This window comes from Manduca sexta, chromosome 2 (assembly GCF_014839805.1).
Source record: "Manduca sexta isolate Smith_Timp_Sample1 chromosome 2, JHU_Msex_v1.0, whole genome shotgun sequence".
In the NCBI taxonomy this organism is placed as follows: Eukaryota; Metazoa; Arthropoda; class Insecta; order Lepidoptera; family Sphingidae; genus Manduca; species Manduca sexta.
Window position 1 is genome coordinate 7,089,580 of NC_051116.1, and position 22,994 is coordinate 7,112,573.

The following is a 22,994-nucleotide window of genomic DNA, read 5'->3' on the forward strand; positions in this document are numbered from 1 at the left end:
TACACTTCAAAAAAAATAAAATTGCGTCCTCTAAAAAACGCAACCCCAAATGTAACTTTTCAATGGACTAACTGTCAATTGTTTGAAATAACTGTTAGAGATTGACAGAATGCGTGCTGCAAATTCATAGTTAAGACGGGACAACGTCTGTCGGGTAAGCTAGATACAAATAGATTTTGCTCGCGATTCTGCCAGTGTGAAGGAGTTTTACAAAATCTGTTGGGTAGTCTTTATATTTATCGCCTTCAAACAGGCACACAGGTGCGGCGGGGGACGTTGTTTTAAAAAATCTTTTTTTTAGAACTTTTCCAGGGAAACAATTGCGTCATACATATTTGTTGCATAAATTTAACCGTTTGCTCAGCGCACGCAACGGAAGCTCTCAAAAGGAATAAATCTTCCCGGTTTTTGCTACATTTTTCATTGATGCCACATTTTACTGGCAAAGATTTGTAATTAGAATATGTCTATATCTTGTGTTTAGTCTCTATTGATATTTGTCTGTAAATCTTCCTAAAATAAATAAACAAATACTCAGCTCGTATTCGGTATAGCGTGACTTTATATAGCCTATAGCCTTCCTCAATAAATGGGCTATCCAACACTAAAATATTTTTTCAATTCGAACCGGTAGTACCTAAGATTAGCGCGTTAAAACATAACTCATCAGCGATATATAGTAGTATATACCATAGAGTATAGAAGTATAGAAGTGACCAGTAGCATTTACTCGGAAGTTGTAAAAAAGGGCTTTAATATTGTGATATGGCAATAGGTTCTCAACTTTCCACATTGTCAGATGGAATTCTTAAAAACACTAAAACCTACGACTTGGGAGAGAGTAGGGTTGCCATCTTTTTCTTTAGGCAAATAAAGTACATCTGTAAATTGAAGGTAAAAAAAGTAAATGGTGTCAAAATAAAGTACAAATTAATTCTACTTTATTATTTTGCTCTTAACATATATTAAATTTGGGAACTTTTAACAAATAAAATTTATAGTTCACATTCAAACATGAATTATTTTGTTCGTCTAGCCATTTAGTATTCTACATCACAAAATTTTAACTCTCTTTGTAAGTGCTGACATAGAAGGAATGATGCAAAAACTCTTACGAACAATCCTAGAGTGATCATATCGTGGTAAATAAATTATTTTCGCGTACTTTATTGTTCTGATAAAGTATAGAGTACATTTACCCGAAATAACGTACAATACTTTATCATAAAGTACGGGTGGCAGCCCTAAGAGAAAGACATGAGTGTGCCGTGCCACCTTCAAAATTCCGGGAAATTTAACGTTGCATCATTTCTATTACGTAAATGCTTTCATTCAATACAAAACTTGATTATTCATACAATTACAAGTGGACGTGACATTTATAAAGTACAAACCCGATTTAAATATAGACCCATTCATAAATCATTTCACACATAATACCGCAAAACGTAATAATATACTAGTTTATATTAATCATAATGAGGAAAATAAAAAAAATATTGACGTTTATTGAATTACGAGCACTGGGGAACTCTCAGTGAGTAATGTAGGTTACCTGATTGTATACTGGCAGGGTTTCAATGAATAGACCGCAACAGGTGAGTGATTCCTTCAAAATTTTAGCCACGGCGGCCAATCGCAACGGAGATCAGCCACGCAGGAGATATTATAGTGCACAAGTGTGTGTGCAATACACAAGCACTCTCTGTTCCTTCATTCATATTCCGGTGAGACGGCAATCCGACATGACCGGAGAGAGATCAGACGCAGGACCAACGGCTTTACGTGCTTAAAGATAACAACATAGGTATAGGTCGGTTAACTAAATCTGGCACGTTTATTCATACGAATATAATTACATAGTATTTTAAAAAAAATAATACATACATAGAACAATTTTTTAATGACCAAAAATAAAAATAAATCTGTTCCAGTTACTAAGCACATTTAATCCTACTTATTAACTTGTTTTAGCGTTAAGAGGTGGTTAAGAATTGCTTAAATAGCTGTCGAAACCATCATCTGTTCCTAGTTTAAGCCTTATTAAGAGGCAAGATGGCGGGTTTTGACTTACAGCCGATCGAGTAAATTTGTGTTGAGTTATATAAAATTAATATTTTCGTTAAGTTTTCTAATTTTCCGTGCAATTTTTTGAATTTTTTCTTTCATAAAAACCTTCTCCTAACTATAACAAACACAACAAAAAAAATTGTGAAGTCGGTCCAGCCGTTGACGCATGATGGCGTGACCAAGAGACATAGGGTTTCATATCTATACATATACATATATAAATATATATGTATAGATATAAGTAAGGAATAAAATTGAAATTTCTGCGCATTGGCAGTTGCTACTAACCATCGATATATATGTACTACGTACTAGATTTGGCGTTCCGAACATTCACTGTGTTCAACTGATTTGAACTGAAATCCATTCAAACTGTGTTTAGTATGGTGTTAATATTGACAGCTTGTGATTATGTAAAAGCGGCGCTTATAATGTTAGGGTAAATCTGGATGTAATTAAAAAATATTAGTCAAATAAGTAAAATGATTTGTTGTTCAAGTGAATAAATAGGTTATAGCAGTGACGTTTTGCTTGCCATTTTACTTCAGATTTTGAACAAATTGTTTATATGGACGTTCGTGTCTATAGAATATACAGCAATGCCACTATTTCACTATTAGCTTCGTCCTTTACCGTCCTATGACGTGATAGCATAGTAAATTTGACCAAACGTATTCCTGAATCATTATTACAAACCGTATTTAACATATCGGTGACATCGTTACAAAGTATTTCATTCGATATATAGGTACTCGCGTCGCTTCAATATTAAATGTATTAGCCTAATCACTAAAGTATGTCTTGTTTAAAAATATTCTTAGAATCGTCATCCTGGTAAAAACTTGTGAGCTATGTCACAAGTTATGAGCTTGAAGGCTGTTCTATTATAAATTAATTATTTAGTTTTAAACCATACGTATCACTAGACTAAATAGAAAAGCGGCGATAGCCTAGTTGGTTGTGGAATGGACTGACAAGACGAATGTCCGCAGATTCAAATCCCAAGGGCATACACTTCAGACTTTTCTAAAAAAAAGTGTGTATTGTTTATGAATTATCGCTTGCTTAACGGTGAAGGAAAAACATCGTGAGGGAACCTGCATACCTGAGAAGTTCTCTATAGGAATTTCGAGTGTGTGTGAAGTCTACCAATCCGCACAAGGCCAGCGTGGTGGACTAAGGCCTAATCCTTCTCATTAGTAGAGGAGGCCCGTGCCCAGCAGTGGGACAGTATATAATACAGGGCTGATGATGTATCACTATATACATAAACAATAAGTCTATGTCAACTTTCCTTTTCTCTTTCCTCGAACCTCATGTTTGAAGGCATTGTGTAACGTTAAATTAATAAAAACAATAATTATCAATATCATTGGGAATATTTCGTTTCATAACCAACAACTATGACGTCGAGAGGTGTTGTATCTCCACCTGCTTTCTATAGATTCGCCTCCCATATCTTATACCTTGACCCATCGATGTGACATCACGTCTACGCGATTAGAATCACGATTGCGACGACATTGGCTCGCCCATTGCGTTTTCTATGCGGGCGTGTTGTACGTCTAAAATGGCATTTACGTTCCGCGTTATTTTCCTTATGCGTAACAAACACAGGTGAAGGAAGCTATTATGTCGTCCAGACGCAGGTTTTGCAACAAATTCTTATACCAATTTCGGTAAGAACAGAAAATTATGATATACTGGTGGTAGGTGTCTCATATGTGAGAGTCCGCCTGGGTAGTTACCACTGCGATGTCTACTTCTATCGCCAAGCAACAGTGTGTAGTCACTGTTGTGTTGCGGCTTGAAGGATATTATAGCCAGTGTAACTACTGGATATAATAAGACTTAACATGTCATGTCTCAGGATGGCGAACGTGGTGAAATACCAAACAATACTTTGTAATTCAAAGTGTGGGATGGTGTTTCTACTGTTTAAGGGCGGTCGTATCGCTTACCACGAGATGAACGGCAAGCTCGTTTCGTCATTTAAAGCAATAAAAATAATACTAATAAGTAATAGGGTATAATACTAGTTTTAGTATTTGCATATTATTGTATTTAAACTTCAGTAATTATTACTGGTTTAATTTTTCGAAATAATTCAATGAATGTTACAATATATTTCATATCGATTATTATGAATAGATATGTGTTTTCACATAATATGGAGTCTCGGAGGGGCGAGTTTCCACTATTCGATACGTTGTTCGCGCCTTTGTACCTGTTCAGCATAGCAGTGAACTGGCCATTAAAACACACATCACGCCTATATCCTTGAAAGGGGTAGGTACATGTGCAACCAGGGCACCCACTTTTTGTTGTGTGTTCCGTCCAACGATGTGATAGGGGTCGACCCGTTCGGCATAACGGGCACAAATTCCACATTCCAAGTTGATATTGAACAAAAAAAAACAAATATCATTTGACTGGCCCCGGGATTCGAACTTAATGGCTGCCATACATGCTACGGTCCATTGATTTTCGACCGTGCGCCGGTCGCCTGCACAGGCTCAAAGATCTGCACAGGTCTATTCCCACACACATTTCGGTCTACCGGCGCAGGCATACCTGCACCGATGGACCTTTCCGATGGACCGTAGCATGTATGGCAGCCATAATACAACTACACAACCGAGCCACTCTCCTTTATGTCATAGGCAATCCCTAGAATGATGGTAGCAAATCCTTCATCATGGAAAACTACAATATCTATGAGCACCATTTTTGTTGCTCTCATTGATTTTCCTTATGAAAACACTAGTCCTATTTTTTGTATCATTAATCGTTTAACCTCTATGGTTTTAAAAACATGATTTTCCTTTTAAGTTTTACATAAGATGTGCCTTAGCCCAAAAAAATAAGGTTCACTTTTCCTGGCATCAAACCGGCTACAACACGCAAGGCCGTCTAACACGGCTCATTACATATTACGTGACTCATTCATACATTCATACAATTTGCAATTCAGATAGCGACATTCATATGTTCTTCGAAGTAATGCAAAATTTTGCATATGCCATCAAATGATCAAGTGGGTATATGTTTTGTGCTTTCTGGCACCCGTAGACTTAAAATACTATAACCTAAGGGCTACGAGTCTGACGCCCCAAGTGATTTTGCTTTCCGCTGCTAATGTCAAAACCAAATGTACGATTCTAAGAATCTATGATATTATGTAGATTTGATCATTGGCATCGAAATATATGTTGTCAGATTTTATCGCGGTTTTTTATATTATAGCTTTCTCTCGGTGTTTCGAAGACTGCAGCCTTCATGCTTACGGGGCGGATTGCTGATTCCTTTACTGATTCATGTTTTGTCCAGTATAGGTATAAAAAAGAAATACAAATTTCTTTGATTCGGGTAAATCTTTTGATAGATAGTAATAGAAGCATGTACCTATTTCAAAACTCCCGTGTTTTACTCACTCTATCAGAGGCCGTTTGCTTTATTTGTTGGTAATTTTGATTCATATTTCGTAATATTTTACGATACTAAATATTTTCTCATGTAGTATAATAAACTTCTCCTCCACTTGTTATTTGCAACCTAACAGGCGTAATAGTAATTGTACATGGTACGAGTACGACTACCGCGCTGAGGTCCTGGGTTCGAATCTCGGGTCAGGGCAAAACAATTGTGACTGGGTTTCTCCGTCTTAAAAACAATACTCATTTGCTGCTCGGAGTCAGGAAGTTGGAGGTGTGATACCCCCGTGCCTTAGAAAGCACGTAAAGCTGTTGGTCCTGCGCCTGATCTCTCTCCGGTCATGTCGGATTGCCGTCTCACCGGACTATGAATGAAGGAACAAAGTGCACCTGTGTATTACGCACACACTTGTGCACTATAATATCTCCTGCGTGGCTGATCTCTGTTTAAATTGCCCGCCGTGGCTGAAATGCGGTTAGGAAACACTCACCTGTTGCGGTCTATTCATTGAAACCCTGCCAGTATACAATCAGGTAACCTACATTACTCACTGAGCGTTCCCCAGTACTCGTAATTCAATAAGCGTTAATTATTTTTTTATTTTCCTCATTATGATTAATATAAACTAGTATATTATTACGTTTTGCGGTATTATGTGTGAAATGATTTATGAATGCGACGTTAGATTCCCTGGAAATTTGAATGTGGCACACTCATTTGTTCCCGAAGGAGTAAGCTTTAGAATTCGAAGGAATTCCATTAAACGGTGTGACGGTTGTGAACCAATCGCCATATAAAAATGTATTGACAATACCGATCAAGAAGAGTATATTTAGAGACTATCCCGCCCTCACAGCCACCATTACAACTCCTGTAAGCCAGGATCAGCAGTGGCACGCATTTTATGACACCGAGTAGTGAAGCTCGGCGAGTCTCAGAGAAAATCAATTTGTCATTATCCCGCAACGAAATTAATCAAATAGAAAGATAGTCAAGAGTATATGTAGAAAAATTCTACAGAAATAAATATAATTATCAAACTATAATATGAGTTGCATTAACCGCCATTTTGAATAAACGATCTCAAACGCTTTTTTCGATCTATCTCAAAAATGAACCAATCAGAACAAAGTATTTTTGACATGCGTACAAATGAGCTGTTTTGAGTGGTTCATTCTCGGAATCGGATTGAAGATTGAGATTGGGTTCGTTTATTAACAACGGTTATAATCGTAAGAATAATATTTGGTTTCCTTTTTATATTTCTTTTTCGTGTATGTGCAGTAAAGTGTAATGTATTAGATTGTGATAACTGACTCGGTGGCGTAGTTGCACTTCATGCGGGGTACGACAGCGCTCTGAGGTCCTGGGTTCGAATCCTGGATCGGCCAAATTGATATTTGGGTTTTTCTGCTTAGTGTCAGCCCGGAGTCTGGAATTTGTGCCCGATATGGCGATAGGCTCACCCCTATAACATCATGGGACGGAACACACTTGGCGAAAAGTGGGTGCCTTGGTTGCGCCTCTGCATACCCCTTCGGGGAGAAATGCGTGATGTTGTGTTTGTATTAGATTGCATTGTACCGTACACATTCGCGTGCGGCGGCACGTGGGTCGGCAGCGTGGGGTTTCAGATTCTTAACCTTCGTGCCGCCTTTACGTAACAATAAGGCTTCGTCGGCCGCGACACTAATTTGAAACACGGATTTATGTGCATGGAATTTGATAGAGCTGTTCGTGTGAAAGGGGATTTGTTATATTTACCCGTTTCTAAGGGTGTATTCTTGGCAAACGTAGTATGGGACGCCCTCTGGCCAGATGGCGGGTTGACTTGCAGAAGAGGGCAGTGACTGGATGCATAAAGCAGGAGACCGGGCTCTGTGGCGTACCTTGGGAGAGGTCTATGTCCAGCAGTGGACTGTGGGCTGATGATGATGAAGGATATTTTAATAGTTTTCGATTCAAAATTGTGATCTGTGTTATCTAAAAAGTATACCCTTTAAAGTTTATTTTCGTGAACAGTAAAGAATTGAAGGACACTACGTACTAGATCTGGCGTTCCGTACACTTATTGTGTTCGACTTAACTGTACTGCAATCCATGCACCTGATCTCAGTATGATTTCAACAATGACAGCGTGTGGTTATGTACGGAGTGGTGCTCATGAGAGAAGAACTCGAGTTTAAGTGTAATTAAACCTGAATTTGGATTAAAGAGTATTAGTCAAGTAAGTAAACGTATTTTTTGTTCAAGAGAATAAATATGTTATAACAGTGACGTTTTGATTGCCATTTTAGTTCAGATTTTGCAGAAATACTTTGTACGTTCGTGTCTATAGAATATACGTCAATGGCCACAAAAGTTTAAAGTCCATTTGAAATAATGAATTGGTTTATGTACTTTTGTGGCTTAGTGTGCATCACATTTTAACACACGAATGTACTAAGTGAACAAAAAGGATTTACGCCATTACTGTTTTTATACAAATGACGAGACGAGCTTGCCGTTCGCCTGATGGTAAGCGATACGACCGCCCATAAACAGTAGAAACACCATCCAACACATTGATTTACAAAGTATTATTTGGTATTCCACTGCGCTCGCCATCCTGAGACATATGTTTAGTCTTATGTCCAGTAGTTACATTGGCTACAATGTCCTTCAAACAGGAACACAACAGTGACTATACACTGCTGCTTGACGGCAGAAATAAATATTGCGATGTTACCTACCCAGACGGACTCATATGAGATACCTACCACCAGTGAATGGATATTCCTGACGATTATTAGCCCAATGGCATGAATCGTCTCGTCATTCATTTAAAAAAACTGGCTTCTCTCAAATGTCACCTGGTTATAAAATAAAACCGCAACTCTACATAACATGATTTCAACGTTAAACAATTTATTCAAACCAAACCGACACTGAACATCAAAGAGGAATGCATTTTTCAGACGAGACATCAAAAGTCCACAAATTGCCTAAATAAATAAATAAACAGCCACCGACCGCCTGCATTAACAATTAAGCTGAATTGATGCAACTATGAGGGGTCGACGAACTGACGCTGTTTATTCCTGGTTGGCATAGATTAGTTTTGTAGATGGGACACTGTTCTGGAGTAGTGTTTGGTTTTAGTCAAGATTTAAATGAAGTAAAGTCTACATAAATGCTTTGATTTTACCTTGTTTAGTGAAAATATTTAATAGGAGTATTCATAATTTAAAATAAAGCTACTTTGCGAATTTCGTCTTTATATTATAATTTTCTCCCTATGTTTTGAAGACTTTGCAGTCTTCGAGGTCACGGGGCGGACAACGAAAGATATAAAAAACCACGATAAAATCCACAAAATATATATTTTTTTAAAGTCTAACATTCGCGTAAACATAAGAAATCATTATGCATAATATAATTGTATTTCGTAGAGGATAAGAATTAGGAATCTTCGAGAAAGATCTTCCAATTACACAATGCCATAAAAAATCTGTTTACACAACTGATTCATTGTCAGCGGACTGCGATGATTAAATAAGTGACGTCATTAAGTAATGTTTAAATTACTTTCCAACAGATCTCTATTTTCCGCATTGTTTACAAAACTGCTGTCAAATTGTCTCTAATTTAGTTTACAATTTCAATTAGACATTCATTAAAGACCAGTAAAAATGTCTGCCTCGGTAGCGTAGCTGTGCTGCATGAGCGGTCCAGCAGCGCGCTCAAGTCCTGGGTTGGAATCCCAGGTCGGGCCTTTGCCCAAACACCCAAATATGACGTTTCATATTTGGGTGTTCTCTGCTCAATATCAGCCCTGAGTATTTGTACCTGATATGGCGATAGGTTCGCCCCCTATCACATCGTGGGACGGAACACACTTGGGTGCCCTGGTTGCGCCTCTGCATACCCTTTCAGGAATGAGTGCGTGATGTGTGCAGTAATAACGAAATTACGAATCAACCAATATACAAACTAAAGTCGCGTCTGCAATATACATAATCATAATCACTAATCAACAAGTGTGACGATGGAATGATCGCTCGGAATATGTGTGTTTTATTAGTATTTTATTTTATTTCTATTTCTAATTTTATTATGCGCGCAGGCCACGGAAACGGCTGATTCATCCCCACGTAGATCTGTCTGTGGTTTTGTGATGTCATCAATATAGTGTTTCCTGGAGATGGTATATTTTCTCCGTTTGAGTTGTGTACAGTCAATTCTTAGTTTGCTAAACTAAGAATTGACTGGAGTTGTTTTCACAGTAATTGTGTTTATTTTTGGTATTATTATTGTCTTCATAGTGTGTATCTTTTTGTTTTAAAGAACACAGTTATGAAATCAATATTTCTGAGCTGAAGCGTGCTGTGCCGAGTACTGATTGATTTAAACAATTTATAAGAATAATTGTTATTATTTCTAAGTAACAATTAAAGAGAGTAGTAGAGGAGGCCCTCTCAGTAGTAGAGTAGGCCCGTGCTCAGCAGTGGGCAAGTATATAATACAGGGCTGATATTATTATTATTATTATTATAACAATTAAAACCACTTATACAGCTACGGACATTTTAAATTAGGGATATAATTAATAAGGAATACAAGGTTAACCAAAGTAGCAAGCTCGGGTTGGCATGACATGAGAAATAAAAGGATAACGCGTCGCGATCCTCACCGGTGAGGACATGAGTCCTAGCCTAGCTAACCTTCCAGCCTTACACTAGCTACCTAACTGATGAGTACCAGAGAAAGAAAGGCAAAAAGAAACTCCGGGCTTATTTATACAGGGTCATTTTGACATTGCGTTACTGAATGAAACCACATACTTATCTACTTGGATATAACACTTTACAATAAGTTACTCGAGCCGTAGATGTAAAATAAAAAAAGTTTAAGTTTCAAACAAAATAAATATTACTAAAAAGTAATTTTAATTTTACGCGTCCTAATGCCACTACTACTACTCTAAGAGAATTCTTCGCAGCGACAACATTACACTTATAGTCAGAAATACACTCACACACACCATATTCGCATTAAACTACAAAATGACCAAAAAATCAAAAAATAAAACCAGGAGTTTTGGTGGAAATATTAGTTATTAATGGATGATTTTTGGCACAATGTCAGCAAAGGTGAAGACGAGTATGTGGTTTCATTTAGTAACGCAATATCGAAATGACCCTATATATCCATGTCTATCCAAACAGTTGCAAAGTCCACAAATATCGATAAATTCATCCAGCCTAGGCGAGATGGTGTTATAAATTGGCTTTATTGATATACCACGACACTAACAATGATTTATATCGTGACGCGCTAATCCCGCAATGGTTATTTATGGTTATGTTCCATTTGGTACGTGATCCCCACATTAAAAACCCGTCGAGTGTAAGAACTGACACTAAGAAAGTATTTCGTATGTATAATTAATTGTATTTTTTGATTTGGGTTTTCTCAGTATCAGTCCGGGGTATTTCCGAAAAGTAGGGGACCTGTTTGCCCTTCTACCTACCGCTTTGGGGATATTTGTGTCATGTGTAGGTACAGGAAAATGTAACAATAAACAAACTTCGATGATACCTAAAGTCACAGTAGTTGTGATCATTTAAATATGCAATGGAGGTAAACAAAGTTTCCTCAAAATAAGTGATTTATATAACAAAGTGTGTTAATATCCTGTACCAGGAACGCATAAAAATAAACGGATTTTATCACGTCTTCTTTAGAGCAGCATTAGTCATGGTTGTGAGGGTGGAGAATGCGGTAGGTAAGGGCTTGGCTGTGCTTCTGGCATTGCTTCAGGCTATGGGCAGCGGATGGTTACCATCAGGTGGAGCGCTTGCTCATCAACCTACTAAGGCAATACAAATCCTTAAAGTTGCGGTTATAAAGTGCGGCTGCAGTCGACTGCAAGATAACGGTTTTGTTTCTTCATGAATGTATTTTCCATGTTTATTTAAAAATAGGTTTTGTTTGCGGTCTCGCACGCGTCATAGCATTTCGTGTTAGGAAAGGACGTATTGTCAACATTTCCAGGGTAGAAAATACCTATTGAACTGTTTGCGTGTGGGGAAAAATGACACTTGAGCGTCCATTATTAAAGCCGTTTATTCGCAAGCTAACTGAGCACATCTTATAATTAGTGGGCGGTACAATCTGAATCTACCCACTATTACAATAATAATTATAGTTAATCTACATTACACAATTTTTTTTGCAAGAAGTTGTCTATTTGCGAGTCAAATTTTATCAAAATGTGTTCAGCGATTAAAGTACTTACTTCCCCCCCCCCCTTTGTCCCCCCTAGTGATTCTAAAAATGTTGCCAAATGTAAAGCAACTAAAATCCTAAGTCTTCGACTTGACTTGCTTGATCGATCATTCCCGTACGTCGAAATTCGAATGAATTCACCAATTCCATTCCTAATATTCCGTACGCTCAATTACGCTCTGCTCTATGTTATTGTTAAACTGGCAGAGGTGTAGTGGGGGTGGAACATGTGCTTTTGACTTTACCTACAATTCATACTTTTCTCACTCTCCATATCACCTTGAAGGTCATCGGTTAGCCACGCTCTTGCACAAACATCTGAATGAGAAATTTTAGTTTTCGCAAATTTAAACATGGTCAGGGTAAACGCACCAATTGTTGTGTATTTAAAACGAGCGGTCATCGTTTCCGCTCGGGTTAGCACTTTCACTCGGGGAAATGTAGACTTTTTTTTATTTATTTAAAGGTTTTGTCGCTTAGTATATCGCCTAATATAAGAACTATAGATACTTACAATGACTTCACCTTAAAACTAGCTTACACAGGGTCATTTTGACATTACGTTATATGAAACCACATACTCGTCTTCACCTATGCTGACATTGTGCCAAAAATCATTTATTAATATTTACACCAAAATTCCTGATTTTAGTTTTCAATTTTTTTGATAATATTGTAGTTTAATGCGAATATGTCGTGTGTGTTAGTGTATTTCTGACTGAAAGTATGATGTTGCCGCTGCTACGAACTCTTAAAGTAGTAATAATGTCATTAGGGCGCGTAAAATAAAAAATATTTTTTATTAATATTTATTTTGTTCGAAACTGGAACTTTTTTATTTTACATCTACGGCTCAAATAACTTATTGTAAAGTTTTATTTCCAAGTAGTTAAGTATGTGGTTTCATTTAGTAACGCGATGTCAAAATGACCCTGTATATTGCTTCAGCTGTATCGGATAGTGGATCGGCGAGAATAGTGTTGCATACACCAATATCGTGTGATTTGATTGGTACATTATCTCTAGTGTCTTCATTTCGGACGTACTCCATTAAGATATGGTACACAACGTCTATTACTCAGCATTACAGTTTGGCGATAAAACTATTTCATTAAAAATGAAAACTTATTCGATGAAATGTGTCCGGAACACAGTTTGGCATAAATTCGTTAAAAGTATTAGTTTAGACGGTGAGTGATGTGTTTCTTGTCAGCATAAATATAAAACTTTATGTAAACAAAATTATACCTACACGCTACGGTTGAAATATTTTGTGGTTTACCACATATTATGAAGTTATTATGAAACCTATACTTAATATAAATAGAAGATTCATTGGTTGAATGCGGTAATCTCAGGAACTATTGTAGATTGTTTTTTCACTAAGCTAGCTACGTTACTCCTGAGTGCTTTAGGCTATTTTTATAGCGGAAAAACTACGCAGGCGGAGTCGCAGGAAAAAGCTAAGATATCATAAAATTGAAAACGTACCGTTAGTTCATAAACCTGTGTCACATTAGCATGAGAATACGAGATGTCCAAACAATGGCGCATAGCGGCTGACCGACATTCGTGTGCGGATCAAAAGGTCAACTTTTGACGGTATTGTTTCGTGAGACTTGGGAGCATGGGTAATGCCGACATAATTGTGGCATTTGTGATCGTTGATTGTTGTTGTTTTCCAAGATAAAAGTAGTACATAGGTTTTATGTGACAGTATTTCAATACTCTTATCCAGGTTTGTCTGGATACTGAGACAATGGTACACCTAGACTTTAACGTGTAATTATAAAAAGCAGAATCGGTCTATCTATACAGGATGTCCCAAAAATTGTGTCAAGCAGAGGTCCAGATAAAGAATACCTCTTGGGGTATCCGAATCACCCCTATGTATGTTCCGCGATTTTTCATAGTTTTCATGTTGCTTTCAAACAGTCAGACAGATACGGCGGGTGACTTTGTTTTAAATATATTTTTAGGACATTTTAAGATGAACAGTTCTGCATATAAGGTTGTCTTTACATAATTTTAACCGTTTATGCAGCCTACACAACGGTAGCTCTCAAAAATAATAAATTTTCCAGGTTTTTCCAACATTTTTCATTGATACTCTGCTCCTATTGGTCGGTCAGTATCAGTTAGCCTTGTTCGATAAATGGACTATCGGACTCTAAAATATTTTTTAATTCGAACCAGTAGTTCGTGAGATTGGCGCCTACAAATAAACAAACTCCACAGCTTTGTATATTAGGATGAATATACATGTATATAATATAATAATAATATCAGCCCTGTATTATATACTGTCCCACTGCTGGCCACGGACCTCCTCCACTACTGAGAGGAACTAGGCCTCTAAGTCCACCACGCTGGGCTAGTGCGGATTGGTAGACTTCACACACCCTTGAAATTCCTATAGAGAATTCTTCAGTTATGCAAATTTCCTCACGATGTTTTCCTTCACCATTAAAACAAGCGATAATTCACAAAGAATACACATAGTTTTTGAAAAGTTAGAGGTGTGTGCCCTTGGGATTTGAACCTGCAGACATTCGTCTAAGCAGTCCGTTCCACAGCTAATAAATCAATATAAATATTATAGATTACAACAAACATGTTGTAATCTATAATATACTGCGCATTTTATGAAAATCATCAACAAGAAAAATTACTATCACGCACTAGAAATTGAAAGCAGAATCTAACGTATCATATACAGTAATAAATGAATGCGAATTCCAGCAATATCTCACTCAGTTAGATAAGATTGCGCGCGTTTCCAGATTGAATCATCTCGTTATTGCAATTTGCGACTATCATGTTGGGATGCTGAGTGTAGTTGCGAGATGTTCTCGGAATTCAATTTATCTATATAAAAAAGCGGCGATAGCCTAGTTGGGTGTGGAACGGACTGCCAAGACGAATGTCCGCAGGTTCAAATCCCAAGGGCACACACCTCTGACTTTTCTAAAAAATCATGTGTGTATTCTTTGTGAATTTATCGTTCGCTTTAACGGTGAAGGAAAACATCGTGAGGAAACCTGCACATCTGAGAAGTTCTCTATAAGATTTTCGAAGGTGTGTGAAGTCTACCAATCCGCACTAGGCCAGCGTGGTGGACTAAGGCCTAATCCCTCTCAGTAGTAGAGGAGGCCCGTGCTGCAGTAGAATAATATATCCCACGAGGCATATTGTTATATTTTATAGATATTAAGGCCCCTGTTTGAGTATAAATCTCTATAGTAGGTATATATTATATATGTCAGTGCAAATGTCTGGCAGTGACGTCACGCTACGCAGTTATCGCGTCTGTCACCGTCTGTTCTAAATATTGACCATTAGTATTGCGCATGTCATTTGCAATACTACAATTGTTTGTATTCGATGTGCTTTATTATCGTGTGCTGCTCGGATTCTTATATCTCCGAAGAGGTAGGCAGAAGTGCAACTATAGCACCTTTTTGCCGTGTGCATTCCATGCTTAATGTGATATCAAGCCTATTGTCATATCAGGCACAAATTCCAAACTCACATCATCACTCGTATTCCGACCGCGTGATATACCAAATCTAATACTCTCATTGCGTACTTTTTCGGAATAAAAAGTGGTATAAACGCCCGTAATAGGGGACAGTCCTATGTTTGATTTTGTACATTATTCTATATGTAATGGGTATTGTGGAACGGACTGCCAAGACGAATGTCCGCAGGTTCAAATCCCAAGGGCACACGCCTCTGAATTATCTAAAATCATGTATGTATTCTTTGTGAATTTATCGTTCGCTTTAACGGCGAAGGAAAACATCGTGAGGAAACCTGCACATCTGGGAAGTTCTCTATAGGAATTTTGAAGGCGTGTGAAGTCTACCAATCCGCTCTAGGCCAGCGTGGTGGACTAAGGCCTAATCCCGCTCAGTAGTAGAGGAGGCCCGTGCTCAGCAGTGGGCAAGTATATAATACAGGGCTGATATTATTATTATTAATGGGTATTACATATTTATAAAACCCATTGTTAATGAATAAGAAATAAAAAAAAATACAACTACCCCACCGAAGCAGTAAATACGTGTTAAACATACGAGGAAAATAAGAAAATGTTTTTAAATGTTGTTTATTGTACGTACACATTTATTGACACCATAATGTATTCAATTTATTGCAATTTGCAAATGATACAATGCCAAACGTCACTATACGTATGCATTATGTATGTATTGTTAAACAATTCGGTATCACGTTCAGACATTGAGTCATCTGAGCGGTCAACGTAATAGGGTGTTTTGTCTCATTTTTATTTGTACGTCGCATAAATTCTAAAGCAGAATAAATAATTAAAGTTGTATAATTGTAAAATGTAGGTAGATATTGTAACTTTGACTTTACGGATGAACAACACCTCAGTCCCCCCCGTGACAATGAAGGCTGCAAAGTCTTCGAAACGTCGGGAGAAAATAAAATACTAACACCGCGATAGAATCCGAAAATTAGTTTAATTTCATTTTCATTTGGTAACAGAGTAACGTTAGCATAAAAATTAATATTGGAAACGGCAAAATGCAAAATGCAATCAATTCGAATAAATAACATTATTTCGAATTGATTGCATCACAAACTCAGATATATCTCATTACCAGTAATCCTATACTTAGAACGCAATACCTAGGTAATGTAACGCGGGTGTCGGATGTGTGTAACCTGAGGTTACCTCGTTTAGGATGCCTAAGTTTTGCGGTCGCGCTGTTTTGTCATGGTTTTCGATTGGTTTCGGATGAAATGAGTAGTTAGTAGTTCTATTTTTGTCTGTCTATGTTATGTTTGTTCCTAGAAGTGTCGGGGAATCCCCTTCTTTCCTTTCCTCGGAATCACGCGTGCTTGAATGCGAAGTCACAGCTTGATGGTTACGCGGCCCGAACTCATAGGTACGTCAACTCTTTTCTTTGCCGCATTATCAAACTTTGGAATAGTTTCCCTGTACGCATGTGTTCTATAATCCTGGATCCTTCCGTAGCGTGAAGAAGCATCTTCGTAGGCCAGCATTATTGTGTCGAATGGTATGAGATAGCTATCTTTGCCATTCGATACTCTGTCTGGACGGAATCGCGTTTACCATCAGGTGCGTTGCAGTCACTTAACCGTACCAGATTAAAAAAAAAAAGGAAGTAGGTTGGAAGGAATATGTTCGAGTAGTTTTCGAGGTTGTGAGATATTTTGAAATCAGACGTAAGGGAAATAAAGAAAATACTCAAGTTAAAAGTTGCTTTAAAGGTCTACCAAATGAGGCAATGTATTTTAACCGATATGCATAAAAAACTTTATGTATGTCGATTTGCCTACCGCTTATTGAATTTGTTTGCGACATTGGCCCTTTTTAGTTTATTAAGGCCTAAAGGACACCTTTTACATAGTAAAGATGCACATGTTTTAGCTTTTGAATTGGTTGACGTAAACAACCAACCTTATTTGTCAGTCGATATTATATTTGCACTAAACTTACCTTAATTTCAAGTCTAGTGAAATCACACTATACTACGAGATTATAGAAAATACAAAAATGTCTCTTTAACAGAGGAGTATATAGTTATTTTTCAATTATGTAAGTGCCGAAAACAGCTACCGAAAATACGCCAGTCACTCAAAAAAACAATAAATTGTATAAAATACGACAAACATGTGAACTGCATCTATTTTAGTATAACTTGACACACACATACCCATAAATAATTTGAAAAAACTAACTTATATCATTTGTGCTGTCACACTTATCTTTATTCTTGAATTTGTGTTCTATTATTCGAATGTTAAAGTAGAGAATAAGTTGAGATTTTAGTTTTATGTTGTGTTGAATGAATTTATGATTTAAAAGGAAGGTGATAAAGTCCAAAGTCGTTTATGTCTCTCTCCCTCGGCTTAAGTGACATAAATAAGTAATAATGACGAATGAGGGCAGGATGCTTTGGGAATTGTAACGATTTTTTAATTTATTTTCGAACTCATAATACTATTAGAAAAAAAAATGTTTTTTTTTTTACTAATAGTATTACCCTAAAGTTAAACGTCACGCTTATCCTTTTTGGAATATAATTTAATTTAACATTTTATAATAATCTTATTTTTTTAAAATGATTTTTTTCTGTATATTTTATAAGTTTCGAGTAAATAGCTTTTAAAAATACGACGCAGGCGCTGTTTTGCTGGGGAGCAAAACCTTAAGATAAATGGAAGATAAGTACCAAAAATTGCTGTCAAGCACACGACATCCGTTCCACATCAATGTCAAATGTTTTTGACGTCGTATCCGTACCTCTGTTTTACATCTCATGGTGAGTTCGTGAGGGCTGACTGATGTACCACAGAACAGTGACAAGCGGTGGTCGCTTGATGGCATGCACGTGGCCTTAATGCCGGCTTGGCGGTTAAGTGGGTCTTTTATCGCGTCAGTTGGTGTCTGTCGATCGTGTGGTCCTAGGTTTGGTTATCAGTTGACGAAGTTTGTTTTTGTTCAATACGGTGATTATTTTGTTTTCTGTTTGACATATTGATAGATGTTGCGAATTTTTTTTCGTGGTGTCAAAGCCGTAGCCCTTTTTTTTACGGGCGCATTTTTTTTATAGATGGACAAAGTTAAACATATGAAATTAGCCTATTATAATTGCCTCCATTTAAGAAATCGGATACGATTCGTCCAGTCTTATGGATATTTAACCAAACGTGAACCTGTTCCTTATTACACTAACAAAAGATTAGTTAGTCTCCCAATACGTTTTTTATTACTTTGAATGACGAGACTAGCTTTCCGTTCGCCTGATGGTAAGCGATAAACAGTAGAAACACCATCCAACATCTTGAATTACAAAGTATTGTTTAGTAGTCCATTAGTATTTATTCAGTTTAGTTTAGTTTTTTTTTTAAATATCCCATAATCGTACGTTTTTGAATGGCAGACCTTTCGCAATCTTGCTCTGGTACACGGGTCAGGCAGGTCTGGGAGGCCGCAGGAGTTCGAAGGAAGCGACATTCTATTTGTGGAAGCGCCGCGGCCGGTCCGCTTTGGTTTTGCCCTTTTTGCAATCTCGCCCTACGCGCGGTGACCAGAGCTTTACGAGAATAGTGGACATAATTAACTAGGCCATCCTGGAGGATATTTGCTTTTTTATTTGATTTTTTTGTATTAATAATTATAATTAAAGCAGTTGTAGATTTTGTATGTGAAGAAATCAGAATGTAAAAAAAAACCTATACGCCTTAATAATATTCATGACAAATAATAAAATTTATAACAATAGGGGTCTTGGGCTTCGCCATCGGAGGCTCATAAATTTTTTTTTTTTTGGATTTTTTTATGGGCATTATTTTTTAATAAAGAATATATTATCAACAGTAAAAAAGACTTAAAATAAAAAATATTAATAACAAATATTCATATTTTGCCGCTGTACAAATATCTTAATTTGCATTCCACGGTTTCCAATAGAAGAAACACGTCACTGTTAATTGTGAAAATACTACGCCATTGTTTTTATTATATGTCATATATAATTCATTGGAGGTTCCTAAAAAAAAACACCAAGTCAGAGTACCAGGATTGTCTCGCGTATTCCTCGACGTGGTAACACCACAGTCGTTAGCGGTTTCGTAAACGCATTATTGGTATGCGCGGGTGAGTTGTTTATTTGAGGCCTGGGGTTAAAGTCCGTGTGAGGTGTTTACTTCTGATTTATTACAATGGTTCATGCGAGAGAAATTAGTATTTACAATTAAACATTAGTCTTACTTATAAAAAATTCACAAAGCTGTGCTTTGTTAAAACACAAATTTACTCGATCAGCTGTAAGTCAAAACCATCTTGCCTCTTAAAAAGGTTTAAACTAGGAATCGGTGATGTTTTTGACAGCTATTTAAGCAATTCTTAATCATCTCTTAACGTTAAAACAAGTTTGTAAGTAAGACTGAAGATTTAATTTCGTTAATATTTGAATTGTCATGTTTCGGGGCATCGATGTATATGTACTACGTACTAGATTTGGCGTTCCGAACATTCACTGTGTTCAACTGAATTGAACTGTCATCCATTCAAACTAATTTTAGTATAATATCAATATTGATGCTTGTGGTTGTGTACGGAGTGGCGCTCATAATATAAAAACGCGAATTTAAGTGCAAACCTGGATGTGAATAAAAATATTAGTCAAATAAGTAAAATTATTTGTTGTTCAAGTTAATAAGTAAGTTGTAACAGTGACGTTTTGGTTGCCATTTTAGTGTCAGATTTTGAACAAATAGTTTATATGGACGTTCGCGTCTATAGAATATACGTTAATGTCTTGGGGCCTGTTGTATAACTTCAGAGTAAATGCTTACTCGACTCATAAATATATAGGCCGACCAAATAAAAGACACATTCAAATCTATTCTCCCAAACAAATCGTAATAAAATGAGTGCTATTTAAATTAGCTGTTTAATACCCTGCGCAACAGTACCAATAGTAATATGACATGTTTAATAAAATTTTGTGCATCTTAACATATGAAATAAAACGTATATGTAAGTACTTATTATGGCTTAGAAATCATTTTTATATCCTAAAAATTTCAATGCATATAAAAATATTTTAACAATGAATCACACGCCGATGACTAACTCAAGGTCCAAGTCACCAGTGGTCAGGGATTTAGAGTGAGGAATCTCCTCACTACAAATATATCTGTATTATATCTTTATTACATTATTATTAAAATTAAAAAAAAAACGGCGATAGCCTAGTTAGGTTTGGAACGGACTACAGAGACAAATGTCCGCAGGTTCAAATCCCAAGGGCACACACCTCTGACTTTTCTAAAAAAAATATGTGTGTATCCTTTGTGAATTATCGCTTGCTTTAACGGTGAAGGAAAACATCGTGAGGAAATCTGCATAACTGAGAAATTCTCTGTAGTAATTTTGAGAGTATGTGAAGTCTTCCAATACGCAATAGGCCAGCGTGGTGGACTAAGGCCTAATTCCTCTCAGTAGTAGAGGAGGCCCGTGCCCAGCAGTGGGTCAGTATACAATGATACAAGGCTGATGATGATTAAAATTCTCATTTTCCGTCTCCCTCACTCCATACAAAACACATTGTGTCATTCGTAACAACATTACCGATGTACGTAATACATGCGTAAATAACACACACCTTCGCAGAGTTTGTATTTGTCACATTTTTTAGCGGATAATGACCTAGCTAGTAAAAATTTAAAAATCTAGACAGACCGTCGACTGTCGCGCCGCTCACAGATTTTATTTTAGTAATTTTTAATTTCTGGTCGAGCAAAGTAATATTTGGGTTCTGCTCAGTATCAGTCCGGAGTCTGGAATTTGTGCCCGATATGGCGACAGGCTCGCCCCCTATCACATCATGGGACGGAACACGCTTGCCAAAAAGTGCACCGGTTGCGCCTCTGCATACCCCTTCGGGGATAAATGCGTAATGTTTGTTTTTGTTTATGTTTTAACTGAGCCCACCAGTTGTATTTGTTATAATGGAAATGTGTTTTGATTCCAGGGTTGCTACAAACACACCGCATCTCGTGAGCTTGGGCACCGGCAGGCTCAGCACCGCCGTCACTCTTCATCCAATTAAACAAGGTATTGATTTTATATTAGTTTATGATAAAACGTGTTATAATACATTACAATCGGAAATGATAAATCTGTCAAAAAACTAGTAATATTATATCTTGTTAAAGTGACGCATTGAATTCTTAATTTGAATTTACTCACATATAACGCCATCTAGCGGTACTCATTTGAATTATTTTATGCTTTACTCTACTTGTATCATATTGTTTATTACTGACTGCCATAATACTGTTATTGTCAAAAGTTTCATGAAATTAATTTAGACAATACGTTCTTTAAATTGCCTGTAATTTTGTTTTTGATTAGCTCATGATTTATTACGTAGGACGTATGGGTGTCCCCCATGTTGTTCTTATAAACCCCCTGAAAAAGGAAAAGGCGTGACGATCTATAGTACAGAGGCGGCCCGAGGGTTGGGGGGAAGGGGCTAATTCTTAGTTATTCAAAAACTACCATCTTGTCTATTTTCGATAACCATACTGGAACTCGGTTGAGGAGATAAAAGAGGATAGCAAAATATATTATTTATCATGACAGACACCCAAACAAATATAAGCAATCATTGCAAAAGAAATCAACAGTGAGTTATGTGTTAATTATACTACAGTTTTATAAACTTTTTTTTATTAGGTAGTATCTACTATGTTTAAAAGGAACTGGGGCCCTGGTCTACAGCCCAAAAAGCCCTTATGTAGACCCATGTTTGTTACAGTATATTTAATTTACCTATATTCTATTGCAGGTCGCGTGACAGTGGGCTCGGACCCGACATGCGACATATACGTGGTCGGTGGCGGGGTGGCGAGCGTGCACTGCCGCGTGGAGAACTCTCACGGCGTGGTGACGCTGTACCCGCTCAGCGGCAGCACGCTCATCGACGGGCTGCCGGTCGAGAAGCCCACCAGGCTCTCGCAAGGTGGGTTATAGATCTTTTGACCCCCGAAATAATTGACTGGGTTTTTCCATCTTAAAAATTACTCAGTCGCAGCTCGGAGTCAGGAAGTTGGCGGTGTGATACCCCCGTGCCTCAGAAGGCACGTAAAGCCGTTGGTCCTGCGCCTGATCTCTCTCCGGTAACGTCGGCTTGCCGTCTCACCGAACTATGAGAGTGAAGGAACAGAGAGTACTTGTGTGTTGCGCACACACTTGTGCAATATAATATCTCCTGCATGACTGATCTCCATTGAGATTGACCGCCGTGGCTGAAATTCGGCTAGGAGGAGGTGACCCACGTAAACGTGCCTGTCTCGGTGGCGTAGTTGTACTGCATGCGCGGTACGACAGCACTCTGAGGGTTCGAATCCCGGGTCAGACAAATTGATATTTGGGTTTTTCTGCTCAGTATCATCCCGGAGTCTGGAACTTGTGCCCGATATGGCGATAGGTTCACCCCCTATCACATCATGGGACGGAAACCCCTTGGCGAAAAGTGGGTGCCCTGATTGCGCCTCTGCATACCCCTTCGGGGATAAATGCGTGATGTTGTGTGTGTGTGTGAAAACGTACCTCACTTCTTCCCCGTATCGCTTACAGTGCGCGTGAGCAGCCTATGTACACACGCACACTACGAGGGTTAGAGGCGACAAAGACGTTACAATTAAAT

General features: G+C 37.6%; 1 protein-coding gene across 1 annotated transcript in view; it reads left to right on the top strand.

The window, feature by feature from the left end:
* The window catches only part of LOC115452858 (pleckstrin homology-like domain family B member 2), a 172,237-nt gene that overhangs the window by 84,689 nt on the left and 64,554 nt on the right, over nucleotides 1-22,994 (top strand). The window contains exons 3-4 of the mRNA XM_037437765.1: nucleotides 21,315-21,397; nucleotides 22,134-22,307. Coding sequence (XP_037293662.1) covers nucleotides 21,315-21,397; nucleotides 22,134-22,307 — 257 coding nt within the window. The remainder of the gene's footprint in view (nucleotides 1-21,314; nucleotides 21,398-22,133; nucleotides 22,308-22,994) is intronic.